At 54.0% G+C, this 19731-nt stretch overlaps 1 protein-coding gene across 1 annotated transcript; it reads left to right on the plus strand.

Annotated features, from left to right (window-relative positions):
* The first annotated feature begins 807 nt into the window (after positions 1–807).
* Positions 808–18185, plus strand: LOC135978498 (maestro heat-like repeat-containing protein family member 1). The gene is made up of 12 exons (XM_065579414.1): positions 808–1264; positions 2225–2325; positions 3933–4049; positions 5309–5388; positions 6793–6913; positions 7536–7622; positions 9875–9979; positions 11155–11284; positions 15014–15120; positions 16252–16401; positions 17690–17892; positions 18077–18185. The coding sequence occupies exons 1-12, from the start codon at positions 1150–1152 to the stop codon at positions 18183–18185; spliced, it is 1425 nt and encodes a 474-aa protein (XP_065435486.1). The 5' UTR covers positions 808–1149.
* Positions 18186–19731: the final 1546 nt, after the last annotated feature.

Below are 19731 nucleotides of genomic sequence, written 5' to 3' on the forward strand. Positions count from 1 at the left end.
GTTCGGGAACCCCTGTTCTGCGCTGTCACAAGGAGGAGGAACCGGGATGGAACTGATTCTCCCACTCGGGGATCTGGAGACCTCCCCCCCGCCCCCGGCTCCAGCTGTATGGACGCGGGGAGGGGCTGTGGCCTGGGGTCCGCAGAAGCTGGGACTAGATGACCTGAGCGGTCCCTTCCGGCCTAAAGTCTGTGACTGTGGGGAGCGGAAGGTCCCTCCCATGACTCCGGTGGGGAAGGAGAGGCTCTAAAGCCCCGGCGAGGCCAGAACTAGTCTGGGCTGGGGCAGCCCATGGCTGGGCAGTCACACATTGACTGGCTTGTGACTCGCCTGCCCATTGTGACACGCCCCCTGCTGGCTGGCACAGCCTCATCCCCTCACTGCCAGGCTTGGCTCTGGCAGAGCGAGAGCTGGCACGTGCCGCTGGGAAAGCTGAACCAGCCATTTCAGCTCCGCCACCGGCAGCAGAAAGTGGGTGGCCCATATACACGCCAGCTTCTGCCCACTCCTGACTCCAGGTAGGAGAATCTTCTATTGCCCGCCTCTGCTTTTCCATTGCATCGCCAGCCACACCGAGGTTGCATGAGAAGGTACCAGCCTCCCTGCCGCTCTCCTGCCTTCTGCTCCTGCCCCTTCACGGGTGTGTCTGAGCAACTCCTGCTGCTCACGAGCCCGCCCCACCTCCCCCACCCCGCTGGCCTCGCCCACCTGCGAACTGCCACGGCCCCAATATTCCTTGGGGAAGGGATCAGGGTCATTCCATGGGGCAGGAAGAATCCTGAGTGGTTGGATCCAGCCTGTCTGCTGTGCAGCTTGTGAACCAGGAGAAGGAGAGGTGGGAGTGACCCAGAGGAGGCCGTTTGGCCTGTGGGATGGGCTGCTGGCCTGGGAGTTCAGACACCTGGGTTCTAATCCTGGGTGACTTTGAGCACATCCCTTCCCTTGTTTCCCTGCTGGCTGCCTTGGCTAGTTAGAGTCTGAGCCCTCCAGCCCAGCGATTGTCTGCAGCACCTGGTGCAACAGGGCCCTGAGCTCAGCTGGCATCTGTAGGTGCTGGTGGGACAGAAATAACTGGGCTGGCCCTGATGCTGAACGGGGCAATCGCCTCTCGTCACTCACAAGCAATGCCTTGTCCTGGCTTCTTGTAGGATGGCTGAGGAGGGCCGCCCAGAGCCCAGGCGTGCCTGGGAGGAGACAAAACCTCCCCCAGGGAAGAGTCGGCAGAGGAGGGAATGGCAGCAGCAGCAGTGTGCGCACCATCCCGGTGAGTGGGCGCCTTCTGGGTGGGCGGAGGGGGCTGCAAAAATGGCTGGGGCCATGGCCCTGCATTGGGGTGGGACTTGGCCCCTGTGGGGGTTGGGGGGGCAAGACTAGGGTGTCATTGTGGGGAGAAGACTCCATAGACCTTGTACTGCTCTGGGTTGCCACGAGATGGAGAGACAGGAAAACCCAGGCAGGGGGGAATGGCCCCTCCTGCTGGCAGCAGCTGCAGCCACTAAAGCTGATCGGGGCATAGCGGCAGAAGCATCAGGTGGAGACTGACTGACTCGCCCACCCCGATCTGTCACGCTGCTGGGTCGGAGGATGTTTTCCACCAGTCGAAGGGGATGCTTGGTGCACGGTGGGTTGTTAAAGCCTAGGATTGCAGGGCGCCGGCCAGAGCGTAAGATGCTCCCTGATGTTGCAGCCCCATCTGTTGGCTCCTTTGTCGCATGTCGCAGCACAGGGCATTTGGGGGGAGTGTTGACGATGGGAGCCCAGTGCCTCTGGCTGATTGTTGGTGGCAGGAGAGGCAGTCAGAACAAGCAGAACGGGCAGGCCCTGGGTCCCCATATCCCATGCAGACTGGGCAGCAGTTCTCTCTCCTGCTGCAAGGACCAGACCGATTCACTCCCAGTCCCTCCGCCCCCTCCAGCAATGGGCCGGAGAGTGGGGACACCCCTCATGGCCTGACATCGTCCCTCCTTCCAGGTGTGGCGCTCCCCAAATCCCCAGACTGAGCCTGCATGCTGGGCGGGGAAGTGGGGTGGCCGCTGGGAACCAGGGCTCCGACTGGGTCTTTGCTGGGCTGGGCAGCAAAGAGGTGGGGAAGCCAGGGATCGCTGTGCCAGACCCTGCTCCCCTGCTGGGGCGGGAGTGGGGGCAAGGGTTTTCTCTAAGATCTCTGTCACCCAGACTGCAGCTTGGCAGACCCAGGTATTACCACTGCTCTGTCTTTGATCAGATTCACCATGGCCATGTAGCACCGCCTGCTTTAAGGGGCACAACTGGAAGGAGAGAGAGGCCCTGGAATGCATAGACTCCTTTCTGAAGGGCAATGACCAGGTACCAAGAGCCCTCCTCTGACCTGTCAGCTAGTGCCCTGTCCACATGCACATCTGCCCTTCTCCAGATGATGCATGGATTCTAAGGCCAGACGGAACCACTGTGACCTCCTGTATAACACAGGCCAGGGACCTGCCCCCAAATAATTCCTGTTTAAACTACAGCATTTTAAAAAGTCCCGTCTTGAGTTACAGTCCCTAGTGTGACGGGTTGCCCCCCTTTGAGGTGCCACCTGCTGTACCGGGCTACCACCGAGCCCACCTGTTCTGCCAGCCTGGGCCCCCTTTACCTCGTCTTGCTGGGCTAGGCTCACAAGCCTCTTCCAGCCATACACTCAGGCAGGGCCACGCCCAGCTGCAGAAAGACACAGACACTGAGATCAGCTCTGGGAAGACTCAGGTGAAAGGGCTTGTCCCAGTACTCTGGTGCCCACCTCCTTTGGAGTACAGACCCAAAGGTTTTATGAAATTCGCCCCCTCCCTCCATGTGGAGAGAGGTATGCACAACTCTTTGCCCCTCCCCCCAGTTGCTAATTGCACAAACTGGGTTATGGTATAAACAAGCAATAAGATTATTAACTACAAGAGGTAGCTTGTAAGTGGTTATAAGAGATAGCAAACGGTACAAAGCAGATTGCATTAGTAAATAAACACAACACGCAAACTAAGCTTTCCACACTGGATAGATAGGCTCTACATGAGCAAATTCTCACCCTGAGTGATAAACAGGTGGGCAGATTCTTAAGGGACAAGCTGCCTTGGCTTTGCAGCTTGGATTTCCCAGGTTTTCTTACACAGGCTAGGAATCTCTCTCCAGCCTGGCACCATCACTTCTCATAGTTCAATCTTTGTCCCTCAGGTGTTTCCATGTGTCTTATTGCAGGGAGCGTGAGGTCCCCCCCCGATGTCATTGTTCCCCTTTTATCTCCTCTTCCCACCCGCTGGAAAACTCTTTTGCTGTGACCTGGGTCCAACGGTTCCCATTGTGTAGCGTTCTCTCGGAGAGGTTTCTATTGTGGACAGTTCCTGGGCTAACCCTGCTGCTTATGTGCATTTCCTCAATAAGCCATTGTTTGGCGTTTTTACTGTTGTACCTGAAAGGCTGTTTTGAACCTCACAACGTGTTTCAGGAACACAGACATAGCTGAACTTCATAATTTCACATACAACGATAGCACATACAATCCAATGAGACATTAATGTCTAGCAGATAAAGACTTTTAGAATGATACCTTACAATACGTACTTTGTACAAAACATGTCCTAATGACATGACAGTGGCGAATATTGGGGTGTCAGGGTGTCCCACCCAGCTGTTCCTCCCACTCTGTCAAGCCCCCAGTAACACTGTCTGGCTGCCTAGCCCCCATGTTGCAGTTCCTCTTTGGACACCTACCCCGTGAGATCTGCTCCCTCTCTAGTCCGGTTTCACACAGAGCTGCCCTGCCCTCCCCAGATAGTCACTCCTGTTACCAGATGAATGGCCTTCTGCCACTCGGCATATCAAAGCCTGAGCAGCACTGGGGGGAAGCTTTCTAACATCTATCCCACTGGCAGCTCCTTTCCACGCTAACCTTCCTGTTTGTGTCTCATCTCTGCGGGGCGTAGGACGAGGCCCAGAAAATGAATTTTTTGAATTCCATCCTCAACCTCGTCATAGACATCGTGGCATGGAGCCCAGAAAAAAATATGGACCGCAAAGCCCTGCTAGTGGAGAAGATAACGGTGAGTAAAACACACACTGGGGCTGTGTTACCTGGCGGGTTTAGTGATTGGCCTGGAGATTTCTGCAGATTTGTCTAACTTGAGCTACCAATCATTGGATCGTGTTAGACGTTTGTCTGTTAGACTGAAGAGCCCATTATCAAATATTTGCTCCCCGAGTAGGTACTTACAGACTGTCATCAAGTCACCCTGTAACCTTCCCTTCGTTCAGCTGAACTAATTGAGCTCCTTGAGTCTCTCACTGTCAGGCATGTTTCCCAATCCTCCAATCACTCTTGTGGCTCTTCTCTGACCCCTCTCCAATTTATCAACATTCTCCTTGAATTGTGGGCACCGGACCTGGACACAGGATCCCAGCAGCGGTCGCACCAGTGCCAAATACAGAGGGAAAATAACCTCTCTAACAACTGGAGTTTGCCCTGTTTCTACATCCCAGGATGGCATTAGCCCTTTTGGCCCCAGCGTCACACTGGGCGCTCATGGGCAGCTGATTACCCTGACTGCCAAGTCTTTTCCAGAGTCACCGCTTCCCAGGTTAGAGCCCCCCATGCTGTGAGTGTGGCCTGCATTCTTTGTTCCTAAACATAGAACTGTATGGAAATGTAGATTGTTCCCTTGCACCCAGCTTCCCAAGTCACCGGGTCGCTCTGTATACGCCAGTCTCCCTGCCCAGAGCCCCAACACTCTGCAGTCAGTGCCCACTAGGGAACTAGCAACAAATCTGCTCCATAGATTTGGCAAGTCTTTGCTCTCCAGCACTGCAGAAAGCTTTCCAGAGCTCACCTCCCTTCCCTGAACGTGGGACAGCGTGGGCTGGTGGGTGGTCCAGTGGGCTGGGGCTCAGCACACCTGGGTTCTACTCCCAGTTCTGCAGTAAGACTTTGGGCAAGTCACTTCCCCCTCTGTGCCTCAGTTTCCCTTCCATGCCTTGTCTCTTCTAGTTAGCTCGTGAGTTCTCTGGGGCAGGGACTGGCTCTCACTGTGTGTGTGCAGCACCGGGCACAAGGGGGCCTGATCTCAGGTGGTGTCCCTGGGTGCTAATGCTGATGGAGCCTTTCAGTGCACTGGCGCGTGACACTGGGGCACTGACCACAGGCCCTGCACTGCGCTCCCCGGCTGGAGCCCTGCACACCATCAAGTCCACAGTAGGACGACCTGGCTGCCGAGCCCACATGTTGCAGGCCCTGCGCTTTGCTCCCCAGTCGGAGCCTTGAAGGAGCTTGGAGCCTGGCTGGCATTTCCCCACATTGTCTCCCCAGGAGATGCTTCAGCACGAGTCCGTCGACTCCCTGACCGACATGGTGCGTCAGCAAGCGATGCTCATCATCATGGAGATGAGGTACCCAGCCTGCCCGGCCCAGCCAGTGCTGTGTGCAGCCAGACACGCCAGCCTCTTGGCATGGCCAGTTCTCCAGGGCATTCCCCCCTCTGCTCCTCCCCCATCTTCTGATTCCGCCGGGCACGTGGCAGCAGGTGATGGTGCTGGTGCATGTGGGCTGGCACCAGTGGGTAGATGGTGGAGGATTCTTCGGTGCCTGGCGACCTCTCCACGTGGCCTTAGGAAGATGTGGGGGAGGGAGTGAGGGGGTTAGGACTGGTCCCCTCTGGGACCCCGCAGGAGATGGCTCTGGGGGGAGAGGGGCAGTTGGGTGCTGCTGGAGCGGAGCAACCGAAGTCACTTCAGCTGTGCCAGCTGCGTCACACCGGCAGCTCAGCGACCCCCTGTGGCTGAGAAGTTGGGCAGGCTGAGCCCTGGCCCGTGGCACTGCCTGTGCCATGGGGGGCTCTCTCTCAGCGCCGCTGGTGCCCTGCTCTGAGCTTCCCAGAAGCCTGCCCATCAGGCGTCCGGAGGTGGCAGATGTTGCGGGCTGGAGCTGGGCTCTCGCTGTTGGCTCAATAGGTTCCCCAGGAATGGGAGGGGGAGGCAGGGCAGGCGCTGGAGCGGCTCTCCCCACTGGGCACTGGCTTCCTGACAGCGGGGCAGGCGACGGCATTGGCCACGATCCTGTCTCTGCTGGGGCGGAGGGGGGTGATTTGCGTCAGCAGTGGGCGTAGCTGCCACCTGCCACGAGGGGCGTGGCTCTGTCCTGCAGGGGGCAAGTAGTCACCTGGTACCTCATTGCATGTGCTGGGGCCATGCTCTGGCAGTGGGGGTGAAGAGGTTAATGCTGTCTGGGCTGTCTCCACCTTCCTCCCCCCCTGCACACAGCTGGGTGCCCTGTCCAGCAGGCTGAGAGCCCTGGGCAAGGGGCAGGGCTTGGATCCCTGCCTGGATTCTGCCCTGCTGCGGGCTGATGCAGCATCTCTCTGCTGGCCCGGACTGTGCAGCCGCAGTGCAGACAGCTGTGGTGGAAGAGTCTCTTTGCCCCCAGCGGGACAGGACTGGCAGGCTCCTTTGCACTGTGGCCACTTGGTTCAGAGGCACTTTGGTGCCAGCAGGCTCTAGTCTCCCGTCCGTGCCGTTTGTGGGATGTCATTTCTCGGTGAAGCGCAGTGCTCTCTGCCCCAGCTGGTGAGTCCTGGTGGGGTCACAGCAGACAGCTGCAGACTGCACTAAGTCCCTGCCTGTTGGTATGAGAGAAGGCAGCACCAGCTCCCTCCACCGCCCCCTGACCTGTTCTCGTCTGCCACCCACCAGTTGGAGCCCCCTCAGGTGTTTCCATGTCCTGGGAGCCTGACGCCAACATTAGCGCGTCAGTCCCGCCTCAGCCCTCCAATCCGCACGTGTTTCTTCTCTTAGCAGAGTGAAGCCACCGCTGCAGGACCTGGAACGATCCAGCCTGCTCACAGCCTGCTTCTCCAGCGTCTTCTCCCTGCCTCCAGCAGAGACCATGCAGGGCGAGGAGGCTGCTCTCTACACCAAGGTAAGCCCCAAACCGGCCACGCAGAGCCACCCGAAACCAAGTGGGAATCCTGCCGGTCTCTCGTGTACCTGTCCCCCGGGTAACCTGGCACTGGCACATGAGTATAATAATCACAGCTCCTCGGCAGGACTTCAGCTCAGGACCTGCAGCACCAAAGCACAGGCCCCACCACTGCAGATAAAGGAGTAACTCCCTCATAGGGTAGCAGTAGTAGGCATTTCTCCTTCACATGCACCGACAATTAGTGGGGAACAGACACTCCCTTCACAAGCACATTCATCCCCAGTGCGTGGCGGGGGGCACAGGCCTGTGATTGGCTGCTTCAGACGCACACAGGCCAGAGGAACCGAAGCTTGGCTGGAAATCTCCCCTCCAAATGTGCAGTCCTTTCTGACTCTTCCAGTGGGTTAGACTCCATGCAGTGGCCTTTCTGGGGACAGCAAAGGCAGGTGGTGTCCTGTTGCCAGGAGTTTGCAGTAGGTCCCCTGTGGGTACAAGTGAGTGGGTGAGCTGGAATACCAGGTGCTGCCGTGGCCTGGGGGGTGTCACATGCCAGGGCCTTGGTTCATCTCCTGGCTGGGTAACGCCACTTGCTCTGGTGTCTCCTCTGCTCTGCACACAGACTCTGAGAGCCATGGATCAGATGCTGAAGGCCTTGGCGTGTGAGAATCAGGAGCCCAGACTTCTGGTGGTGGAGAAGATCTTGGAGGTCTGGAGGCGTGGGGGCAGGAAGGGGACTAGTCCTGTAGCTGGGGTGGGGCTCAGGGACCAAGACTCCATTTAATCACAAGCATGGGACACTCCCCCTCCTCTTCCCCTCCCCCCCTGGTGCCTTTGGCTCCTCAAAGTACGTTCTATACAAAGGTTCTTGGGCTGGAGGGCCAAGTGCCCCCGCTATATCTGAAAAACGTCTGCACGGGGTGGGGGTGGAGGAGTGCAGGATCTGTCGTGTTTTCCACTGAGCCCCCATCTGACCCTGGCATTCATTTGTGTTCACCATGGGCCCCACCAACCTGGCCAGAGCCCAGAGCGAGATTCCCCCAACGTTCTAGTTCTGGGGCCACAGGAAGTAGATTCTGTGGGTGGTTTGTGCTCCAAAAAGAGGGAAATGTCCTTGACAGAGATTCGGTCTCCTCGATTCCAGAGCCTGGGAAGAGGGAACACAGAAGTGCAGGGCTGGAAGGGATCTCAAGAGGTCATCTACTCCACCCCCTGCACTGAGGCAGGGCCAAGCATTCCTAGACCGTCCCTGATGAGTGTTTGTCCAGCCTGTTTTTTAAAACCTCCGTGATGGGGAGTCCACCACTTCCCTAGGTCACCTGTTCCAGTGCTTAGCCACCCTTAGACTTTTTCCTAATATTTAACCTAAATCTCCCTTGCTGCAGATTAAGCCCATTACTTCTTGTCCTACCTTCAGGGGACATGGAGAATAATTTGTCACCATCCTCTGTATAACAGCCCTTAACGTATTTGAAGACTGTTACCAGGTGCCCCCTCCGTCTTCTCAAGACGAAAATGCCCAGTTTGTTCAACCTTTCTTCACAGGTCAGGTTTTCTAAACCGCTGAGCACTTTTGTCGCTGTCCTCTGGACTGGCCCCAGTTTGTTCACATCTTTCTTAAAGCGTGGTGCCCAGAACTGGACACAGTGCTACAAGCTAATACACCTCAGAATGACATCTCCCTTTTTCACAACAGCATCACACTGTTGATTCCTATTCAGTGTGAGACCCATGATAACCCCCAGATCCTTTTCTGCAGTACTGCCACCTAGCCAGTTATCCCTCACTTTGTTTTTATGCATTTGATTTTTCCTTCCTAAGTGCGTTACGTCACATTTGTTTTGACTGAATTTCATCTTGTTGACTTGAGACCAACTCTCCAATTTAGCAAGCTCATTTTGAATTCTAATCTGTCCTCCAAAGTGCTTGCAACCCTTCCCAGTTTGGTGTCATCTGCAAACTTTACAAGCATACTCTCCTCTCCGTTAACCAAGTTCTTAATGAAAATATTGACTAGTACTGGACCCAGGCACACCCCTGGGGAACCCCACTTGAGACACCCTTCCACTTTGCCAGCGAGTCAGTGATAACTCCTCTTTGAGTATGGTCTTTCCATCAGTTGTGCACCCACTTTATAGTAATCTCATCTGGATCATACTGGCTTAGTTGGCTTCTGAGAATGTCTTGTGGAACTGTGTCAAAAGCCTTACTAAACTTCATATACATCATCATATACTGCCTCCTTCCATCCACTAGGCAAGTAACCCTGTCAAAGAAGGAAATTAGCTTTGTTTGGCATGGTTTGTTCTGGACAAATCCATGGTGCTCTTCCTTATCACCCTATTATCTCCTCTAGGTTCTTACAAACTGTTTAATAAGTTGTTCAGTATCTTTCTGGGTACCAAAGTTAGGCTGACAGGTCTATAATTCCTTGAGGCCTCCTCGTTCCCCTTTTTGAAGATAGGTTCTGTGTCTGCCCTTCTCCAGTCCTCTGGGACCTCAGCCCTCCTACCGGTTCAGAGATTGCTTTGCCTAGCTCCATCTAGGGTGAATATCATGTGGCTCTGCCAGCTTGAATTCATCTAACTGTCCTAAATTGTCTTTTACCTGTTCTCTCCCGAGTCTGGCCTGTATTCCTTCCCCCTCGTTGTTAATATTGTGTTAAGCATCTAGTTGCCATTAACCTTTTTAGTGAAAACTGAAGCAAAAAAGGCATTAAACACCTTGGCTTTGTCTGTGTCATCCATTATTTGCTCTCCTTCCCTGCTGAGTAGTGGCCCCTCACTTTCCTTTGTCTTTCTCTTGCTCCGAATGCATTTATAGAGCTGCTTCTGATTGTCTTTTATGTCCCTTGCCAGTTAGAACTCATTTTTGCCTTTAGCTTTCTGATCTTCTCCCTATGTGCTTGTGCTATTTTTTGGTACTTCTCCTCAGCAATTTGTCCCAATTTGTTTCTCACAGGCCCTGCTCCCCTGGACCGCATCCAAGGAGGTGCATGGGCGGCTGAGGGCAGTGGAAAGGATCACCTGCCTGATGAAATTCATGGCTTGTCAACCTGAATGCAAGGTGAGCAGCCTGTGACCCTGGCCGCCTCCTAACTGCACTGAGCAGCCTCGCGGTGCAGCGCTCCCTGGCAGGGAAAACCCGGGCCTAGAATAGTGACTCAGCAAGATCCTCGGTAGGAGTCCAATCTACCGAGCACTGATGTCGATGGGTCTGTCCTCTGACTCCAGTGGGCTTTGGGTCGAGCCCCATAATTCTGTCTCCAAGGACTCTCCCCGCTGTTCCCCTAGCACCAAAGTCTGCTCCACAGGGTCAGTGCATTTACACAGGATGGCCCTGAGAGCAGCCTCTGAACCCAGGTGTCTGTTCACCCCCTTTGTCAGTTGCCTGTGGGATGCTTTGGCATCAGCTCCTGCCAGGCTGCCAGAAGAACGCCCCCTGCTCTGGGTGCTCAGGGCCATTTAGCTGCTCCAGCTGCTCCATCCCCCCTGTGTCAAGGCCTCCCCTTCGGCAGCTGGAGGGGGGCGTTTGGATGATGTGCCCCCAGAGGCTGAACAGAAGGAGGGAGGTGGGAGGGGACACACCGAAAGGGATGGGAGGGACCAAAGGAGCCAGAGCACTGGGGAGTGGGTGTGGGGAGGCTGTGCAGACCCCTGGAGAGGAGGGCAAGGGGTTTGGTGCGAGGTGGGGAAGAGCAGGGAGCCAGCGCAGGTGCTGCAGGAGGGGCAAGGGAAGGTCTGGCAGGAGGGGGAGATGAGAGGACAAGGCTGCAGTAGAGAGCCGGCGGGAGAGAGCCGGCAGGCTGGGGATGGCGCAGGAAGGGAGGACTCTGGGGAACTCCAGGATGGAGTGAGAGAGGCGGGATGCAGAGCAGAGGAGTCCAAGGTGACCCCAAGCTCCTGGGCCTGAGGTCAATGGAGGGTGGGGGGTGGGAGAAGGGGCTGGGATTAGGCGCTTGCCCTTGAGATGGAGACTGGACGTTAGTTCATTCCTTACCCGGGTCCCCACTCGGGAGCAAGGTTTGCTGACTTTGCTGACCAGATTTCCCCGTCCCTGCTGAGCTTTCCTCAGCCCCTGGTGATGGGCCCCACGGCTCCTCCTGCTCTCCTTGTCCCCAGTCTCTCTGCACTGGGCTCTGCCTCCCCCAGTTCTAACCCATTGCTAGGGCAATGCCAGGGGGACACGCTGCGCTAGGCCTGCAGGGGCGAGTGACTCCCTTTGCGCCCTCTCTCCATCAGGAAGCGGAGGAGTTCAGAGTCCTGGGCCAGCTGGTGGCGTGTGTCACTCTGTGCCATCCGGAGCAGGAGATCTGCCGATCGTCTATGGAGGCATTTTACCACCTCTACTCCTTCATGCTGCAGCTAAAATGTAAGAGCCATGGAGACCCTTGTCCTTCCTAAATACACTAACATGGGGTTTCCAAACATGGAAAACATATTTCTTGAACACTTCTGCCTTTTCTGCAACCTTTTAAAGAGTCTCCATCTAGTAATGAGCCTACACCACTGCTAAGATTTCTTTTGTTCCTAAATCACTTTTTTAAAAAAACCTCATTATCCTTAGTCCTGCAAGCCATGGAGTTTCCCCTGATGTCTTTAGCTTCCCCTATCTATATGCTACTCTTCATAACTCACATAAGAATGGACATACTGACTCAGACCAATGGTTCATCTAGCCCAGTATTGTGTCTTCTGATAGTGGCCAGTACCTCATGCTTCAGAGGGAATGAACTGAACAGGGAAATTTTGAGTGATCCATCCCCTGACATCTAGTCCCAGCTTCTGGTAGTCAGAGGTTTAGGGACATGCAGAATATGGGTTTGCATGCCCTGATTATCTTGAACCCAATTATACTTTTAGCCTTCACAACATCCCACGGCAACAATTTCCACAGGTTGCCTGTGCATTGTGTGCAGAGATACCTTCTTCTGTTCGTTTTTAACTTGCTGCCTATTCATTTCATAAAGTGACCCGTAGTTCTCGTGTTATGTGCAGGGGTAAATAACACTTTCCTATTCACTTTCTTCACACCAGTCATGATTTTATAGATCTCTATCATATCCCCCGTTAGTCATCTCTTATCTAAACTAAATGGTCCCAGGTCTATACTACAGACCTATATTGTTATAACGACATTGCTCAGGGGTGTGAAAAATCCACACCCCTGTCGCAGGAGCACCTCTCCCACTGACCTAGCTAGCGCCTCTCCGGGAGGTGGATTAAGAGCTTGTTGGCATAGGAACATCTTCACTTAAATGCTACAGCGCCAGTGCAGCTACGGCGTGTGCTGTACCCAACCAAAAGAGTGAGAACTCTGTTATTCTCCGACAGGCGATACAGTGTTTGAAGTGTAGACTTGCCCCCAGTCTTTTTCATCCTTCCTCATATGGAAGCTGTTCCATCCCCCTAATCATTTTTGTCGCCCTTCTCTGCACCTTTTACAGTTCTGGTATATCTGTTTTGAGATGGGGCGACCAGAACTGCACGCAGTATTCAAGGTGTGGGCGCACCATGGATTTATATAGAGACATTATGATATTTTTCTGTTTTATTATCTATCCCTTTCCTAATGGTTCCCAACATTCTGTTTGCTTTTTTAACTGCCACTGCACGTTGAGTGGATGTTTTCAGAGAACTATTTACGATGACTTCAAAATCTCTTTCTGCATCCGAAGAAGTGGGCTGTAGTCCACAAAAGCTTATGCTCTAATAAATTTGTTAGTCTCTAAGGTGCCACAAGTACTCCTGTTCTTCTTTTTGCGGATACAGACTAACACGGCTGCTACTCTGAAACCTTTCTTGAGTGGTAATTTAAACCCCATAATTTTGTATATATAGTTGGGATATGATTTCCAATGTGCATTACTTTGCATTTATCAACATTGAATTTCATCTGCCATTTTGTTGTCCAGTCCCCCAGTTTTGTGACATCCCTTTGTAGCTCTTCGCAGTCTGCTTTGGATTTAACGATCTTGAGTCATTTTGTATCATCTGCAAATTTTGCCACCTCACTGGTTACCCCTTTTTCTGGATCATTTATGACTATGTTGAACTACACTGGTCTCAACACAGATCCTTGGGGGGGACCCTGCTGTTTACCTCTCAGCACTGTGAAAACTGACCATTTATTCCTGTCCTTTGCTTCCTATCTTTTAACCACTGACCCATGAGAGAACCTTCCCTCTTATCCCATGACATCTTCCTTTGGTTAAGAGCCTTTGGTGAGGGACCCTGTCAAAGGAGTCCAAGGACACTATATCTACTGGATCACCCTTCTCCACATTCTTGTTGACCCCTTCAAAGAATTCTAGTAGATTGGTGAAGCATGATTTCCTTTTACAAAAGCCATGTTGACTCTGCCCCAACAAATTGTGTTCACCGACGTGTCTGATAATTCTGTTCTTTCCTATAGTTTCAACAATTTGCCTGGTACTGAAGTCAGGCTTACCAGGGATCACATCTGGAGACTTTTTTAAAATTCACTGTCACATTAGCTATCTCATACAGAGGCCGATTTAAACGCTAGGTTACATACCACAGGGCACATAAGTCTGTCTGGATGTCTCGTGAGAGCTGCAACCTTTGCACCAGGCAGGCAATTTACCATGTGGTTCTCCCAGCCATCACAAACCAAACTGCTTATATGTCTATTGATTGAATCCCCCATTATTATTACCAGGCTTTTCTTTGTAACTGGGGTTCCTACCTCAATTTGAGAGGACATCATGACTTCATCTGGAAGGTGGGTCCCAACTATGGGATCGTCTCCCTCTGCTCTAGCTCGATGTTCTCCTTCCCCGAAACTTTCACCCTCCTCAGCAGCACAGAGGCTGTCAGACTGGGGGTGGGACCACTCTACTGTGTCCCTAAAAGTCTCCTCTATGTACCTCGCTGCCTTCCTTGGCTCCACCAGTTCAGCCCCTCTGGCCTCCTGGTCTCCGAGGGCCAGTAGCTCCTTGGGCCAAATGCCCACATATGCTACCTGCCCATAGGGCTGGTAATCATACATGCTGCATTCAGTGCAATCAACTGGCGAGCCCCATGCTGCTGCTGCCCTTCTGCCTGGTTTATTTTTACTCTTCCAGGGGGGTTAGTTTGTTTAGTTTTGTTTCTGGGGAGGGGGTTATTGGCCTGAGTTTACAGTATGGTTGTTAGATGTACTTGTCTCTCACACACCCTCTCTAAACTTTCTTGCAAAACTCCCATTTGCTAACCGAACATCTGATTTATATTGCCTGCTGTCTGTTTCCCCTCCCTGGCTCAGCCTCAATGATGGTGGCTGTCAAGGCTGCTTCCCCACTCTGAACTTTAGGGTACAAATGTGGGGGCCTGCATGAAAACTTCTAAGCTTAACTACCAGCTTAGGTCTGGTCCGCTGCCACCATCCCAAAGCTAATTCCCTTCCCTGGATAGCCTTGAGAGACCTTCACCAATTCCCTGGTGAATACAGATCCAAACCCCTTGGATCTTAAAACAAGGAGAAATTAACCATTCCCCTCCTTCCTCCCACCAACTCCTGGTGGATCAAGATCCAAACCCCTTGGATCTTAAAACAAGGAAAAATCAATCAGGTTCTTAAAAAGAAATTAATTACCTTTTTAATTAAAGAAAAAAGGTAAAAATCATCTCCGTAAAATCAGTATGGAAAATAACTTTACAGGGTAATCAAACTTAAAGAGCTCAGAGGACCTCCCTCTAGCCTCAGGTTCAAAGCATAGCAATAAAGATAAACACTCTAGTAAAAGGTACATTTACAAGTTGAGAAAACAAAGTAAAACTAAGACGCCTTGCCTGGCTTTTTACTTACAAGTTTGAAATATGAGAGACTTGTTTAGAAAGATGGGGAGAACCTGGATTGATGTCTGGTCCCTCTCAGTCCCAAGAGCGAACGAACTCCCAAACAAAGAGCACAAACAAAAGCCTTCCCCCCGCCAAGATTTGAAAGTATCTTGTCCCCTTATTGGTCCTTTGGGTCAGATGCCAGCCAGGTTACCTGAGCTTCTTAACCCTTTACAGGGAAAAGGATTTTGGAGGCTCTGGCCAGGAGGGATTTTATAGTACTGTACACAGGTCAGCTGTTACACCCTTCCCTTTATAGCTATGACACTGGCGAACAGTGAAGAGCATCGGCAGCTCCTCAAGGACAAGCAAATCCTGTACGGCTCCTGGGACACCTTGTTCACCAACACCAGCGATATCACATGGGTAAGTACAGTCAGTGCTTTACGGGATTGTTGTGCGCAGAGTTATCAGGAGTCAGAAATTAACACCCTAAGAGTCGGGGGAAGGGACAGACCCAGGCGTGTGACTGAGCCCATTCATCTGGGCCAGAGCCCTGCCTATGGCCCACTCTACCTCATAGAATCATAGACCTCAGGAGATCATCTAATCCAACGCCCTGCTCAAAGCAGGACCAACCCCAACTAAATCATCACAGCCAGGTCTTTGTCAAGCCGGGCCTTAAAAACCTCTAAGGATGGAGATTCCACCACCTCCCCAGATAACCCATTCCAGTGCTTCACCCACCCTCCTAGTGAAATCATTTTTCCTAATATCCAACCTAGACCTTCCCCACTGCAACTTGAGACCATTACTCCTTGTTCTCTCATCTGCCACCACTGAGAACAGCCTAGCTCCATCCTCTTTGGAACCCCCCACCCCCTGCAGGTAGTTGAAGGCTGCTGTCAAATCCCCCCTCACTCTTCTCTTCTGCAGACTAAATAAGCCTAGTTCCCTCAGTCTCTCCTCATAAGTCATGTGCCCCAGGCCCCTAATCATTTTCGTTGCCCTCTGCTGGACTCTCTCCGATTTGTCCACATCCTTTCTCTTGTGGGGGGCCCAAAACTGGATGCAATACTCCGGATGTGAACTCACCAGTGCCGAATAGAGGGGAATAATCACTTCCCTCAATCTGCTGGCAATGCTTCTACTAATGCAGCCCAATATGCCTCCCTACATGCCACATCCCAAGATGCACTGGGGCTCATCCAAACCTGATCCCAGCTCCTTGTCAGGCGTGGTGGGAGCTTCCCCAGAGATTAATGCAACAAAAGGCATCATTGCATCTGTGCACCAGTGCCAGCCCCTGCTGAGAACTAGAGAGTGTATCCGTGCTGTGCAGTATTGTGCCCCCGTGGACTGCCCGGCTGGCCTCTGCCATGCACGGCAGTTCCTGATTGCTGACTGGATACTGTGCTGCCCAGGTGCAGTAACCCAGCCCTGTCCCGGCAGAGTGGGGTTTGCCTGCACTCCTGGCTGGGCCAGTCCTGGCTGCTCGGCCACTGACTGGAACCGCGCTGGGCAGCAAAAATGGTTTCACTGGCGGGTTTGTTTCAGATGTTTGGGAAGTACTTCAACGGATCCGAGCGCATGGACTTCCTCTGCACTGCTATTGATAGCATGAAAGACACCAGCGTCCATGACTCGGTGGTGGCCAGGCACATGCTGCATGAGATCCTGATGGTCCCCGGCCCAAGGCTGGAGAGGGTAAGAGCTGCAGTGAGAACACCCTGCTGGGGGAGCCCATCCGTGGGAGACTCTAGGTGTTATTGGGGGGCAGGTCTCTGGCTTGTGCAATGTGGGGGGGAGAGGGGGTCAGTCTAGGTCAGGGGTCTCAAACACACGGCGCATGGGCCACATGCGGCCCGCGAGGTAATTTTCTGCAGCCCGCGAGCCCCTCGCAGCCCCCGCTCCTGCCCTCCCCCAGCGTTTACCTAGAGCGGCTCTGGCCCGACGTGCACTGGGGCAGGGCAGACTCCCTGCCTGCCTGCCCTGCCCCCGCGCCGTGCCGGGAACATGGGGAAGAGGGGGCACATTGCTGTGTGTGTTGATGTTGCTTCAGGCACCGCCCCCAGCAGCTCCCATTGCCCGCGTTTCCCCATTCCCGGCCAATGGGAGATGCTGGGGGCGGTGCCTGAAGCAACAGCAATACATACATCCCGGAGCAGCGCGGGGGCGGGGCAGGGCAGGCCAGAGCCCGCCCCCCGAACTCCTCCTGCAGCCGAACGCCCTGCCCTGAGGCCCTTGCCGCATCCTGCACCCTGACCCCCTGCCACAGCCCTCCTGCACCCCAACCCACTGCCCTGAGCCCCCGCCGCACCCTGACCCCCTGCCCTGAGCCCCTGTCGCACCCCACACCCCTCCTGCACCCCAACCCCCTTCCCTGAGCCGCCTGACGCACCTTGCACTCCTCCTGCACCCCAATCCACTGCCCTGAGCCCCCTGCTGCACCCCTCTTGCACCCCAATCCCCTGCCCTGACTCCCTGCAGCACCCCTCACCCTTCCTGCACCCCACACCCCAACTCCCTGCCCTGAGCCCCTGCCACACCCCACACCCCTCCTGCACCCCCTGGGGGCAGGGAGGGGGCGGAGTTGGGGTGGGGATTTCGGGGAAGGGGTTGGAATGGGGGCAGGGAAGGGGTGGGAAGAGGCGGGGCAGGGGTGGGGCCTCATGGAAGGGGTGGAGTGGGGGTGGGGCAGAGGGCGGCGGGGGGGAGGTGTCAGTAATGCGGCCCTCGGGCCAATGTACTAGTCCTCATGTGGCCCTTGTGGTCATTTGAGTTTGAGACCCCTGGTCTAGGTGATCACCATGGCCGCTTGTGGCCTTGGAGTCTATGAATCGATAGGCTGGGAACTGGTCCTGTGCTCTAGGTCTGGGGCTGGCAAAGAGGATCTGGGAGGGCAGATGGCTTTCAGGTGCAGCAGGTCCCTGGCACCCCAGATCAATAGCAGTGCGAGGAAGCCGAGGCCCCCATCTCCTCATTTCCATTCCAGGTGTCGGAGGCTGTGATGAGCATTTACAAGAACCTGGACTCCATCAGCGAGCCGCTGTGCCGGAAGGAGCTGTTCATGACCCTTCTCGTGCTGGGCAACCAGTACAGCGAGGAGGTGGTCAGAACCCTGCTGGGCTGCTCGCTGTCATGTGACAGGTACGGGGCTGGGGCTGCCGTCGCTTGCGCTCCGGGTCCCCCGGACTGGTCCCGCTGCCAGGGACAGGGGAGTGCAGAACCTTCCAGAGATCTCCTTCTCCCTGCAGAGCTGCTGCTTCTCCTGGAGGGTTTTGCAGGCTGGCTTGCCCTGGAGACAGGCCAGCCTGCAAAACCCTGTATGGCATCCCTCAGCCTCCCCTGGGGCTGACACTCAGACCCGGTCCCCAGGCAGCCTGCACCAGCAGCAGTGGGAGGGCAACAAAGAGCTGGCTGGTGCAAGGAGTCCCAGCAGGGTGCCGGTGCCGGGGGGGGCGTGGTGCAGGAGGCTGGCGGGGCTCTGACCAAGTGCCGTTGGCTCTCTCCCTTTGCAGCATTGCTGCGGAGATGTGGCGGATGCTGGCATCCCACTGCCAGAGCATAGAAAAGGTCCTAAAGGAGCTGCTCAACACGCTGCGGGAACAGCCGCTGCACCACCATCATGTCTCTCAGAGAGAGGCCCCCTTGGCTGTAAGTATCAGCCCCTGCAGCAAGGGAAGGAGCGCCGTGTGTCCCCATCACTGCCTGAGGGTGTCTCTCAGTCTCCCACTGGGTATAGTCATTGGGCCGAAGAGAGAGAGCGTGACTCTAGCCAGTGCTATAGTCGAGCCGGAACACGCCGAAACGCTCTCCTGGTGCTATTCAGCAGCACTCCTAGAACCACAGGGTGAGAAGGGATCGCAGGGTCAGCTCGTCCAGCCCCCTGCCACGAGGCAGGACTTGTTGTGTCTAACCCACCCCAGACAGATGGCTCCAGCCTCCTTCTGAAAACCTCCAGCGAAGGAGTTTCCACAAGCTCCCTAGGCGTCTGTCCCATCGTCCTACTCTTCTTACCGTTAGGAAGCTTTTCCTGAGGTTTAATCTACATCTGCTGTGCTGTAGTTTGACCCCATCGCCTCTTGTCCTGCCCTCTGTGGAAAGAGAGAACAACTTTTCTCCATCTTTTTTTTATGGCAGCCTTCCAAGTATCTGAAGACCGTTATCAAGTCCCCCCTTAATCTCCTCTTTTCCAAACTAAACATAGCCAGTTCCTTCAGCCTTTGCTCGTATGGCTTGTGTTCCGTCCCTCTGATCATCTTTGTTACTCGCCTCTGGATCCATTACAGTTTCTCCACATCCTTTCTAGACATTGGTGACCAAAACTGGACACTGTCCTCCAGCTGAGGCCTAACCAGTGCTGAGTAGAGCGGTACTATCGCCTCCCATAACTTGCATGCTATACCTCTGTTAATGCAACCTAAAATTGCATTTGCTTTTTTTGCAACAGCATCGCATTGCTGACTCATGCTGAGGTTGTGATCGACCACAGCTCCCAGATCCTTCTCAGAAGTGCCACGGCCAAGCTGGTTATCCCCCATTCTGTATCTGTGCATTTGATTTTTCTTCTCTAAATGTAGCACCTCACATTTGTCTTTGGTGAATTTCATTTTGTTGTCTATAGCCCGGTCCTCCAATTTACCATGATCCCTCGTAATTTTAGCTCTTTCCTCTAAAGTATTGGTGACTCCTCCTAGCTTTGTGTCATCTGCAAACTTGACCAGTTTGCTCTCTCTATCTACATCCAGGTCATTAATAAAGATGTGAAACAACACCAGACAACAATATTGTAATCGAGCCAGAACGCACATAGTAGGCAAGCTAAATGACATGATTCACATCTCCGGCACAACTGTCTGTTACAGCCAGCAGTCCTCTGATGCAGTGAAAAGAGCATTAGGAAATTCTTCTCTTCCTAACTACTTCTTTGAGAAGGCTAAAGGTGCTGACGAAGACAGTAGCAGCCGTGCTTCGACTGCAGACACAAACACAAAAACAGAGCTCTTCCTGTAATGGAATTCACTGAGGTGGCTA

Source organism: Chrysemys picta, unplaced genomic scaffold (genome assembly GCF_011386835.1).
Source record: "Chrysemys picta bellii isolate R12L10 unplaced genomic scaffold, ASM1138683v2 scaf279, whole genome shotgun sequence".
NCBI lineage: Eukaryota > Metazoa > Chordata > Testudines > Emydidae > Chrysemys > Chrysemys picta.

What these genes read in the sequence shown, in the direction of transcription:
- LOC135978498 (XM_065579414.1), top strand. Translation starts at nt 1,150, where the DNA reads ATGGCTGAGGAGGGCCGCCCAGAGCCCAGGCGTGCCTGGGAGGAGACA. An exon ending in TGGTGGAGAAGATCTTGGAG is followed by an intron (nt 7,623 to 9,874) that starts GTCTGGAGGCGT and finishes TGTTTCTCACAG; the next exon opens with GCCCTGCTCCCCTGGACCGC. An exon ending in GCTCCGGGTCCCCCGGACTG is followed by an intron (nt 17,893 to 18,076) that starts GTCCCGCTGCCA and finishes GTCCCCAGGCAG; the next exon opens with CCTGCACCAGCAGCAGTGGG.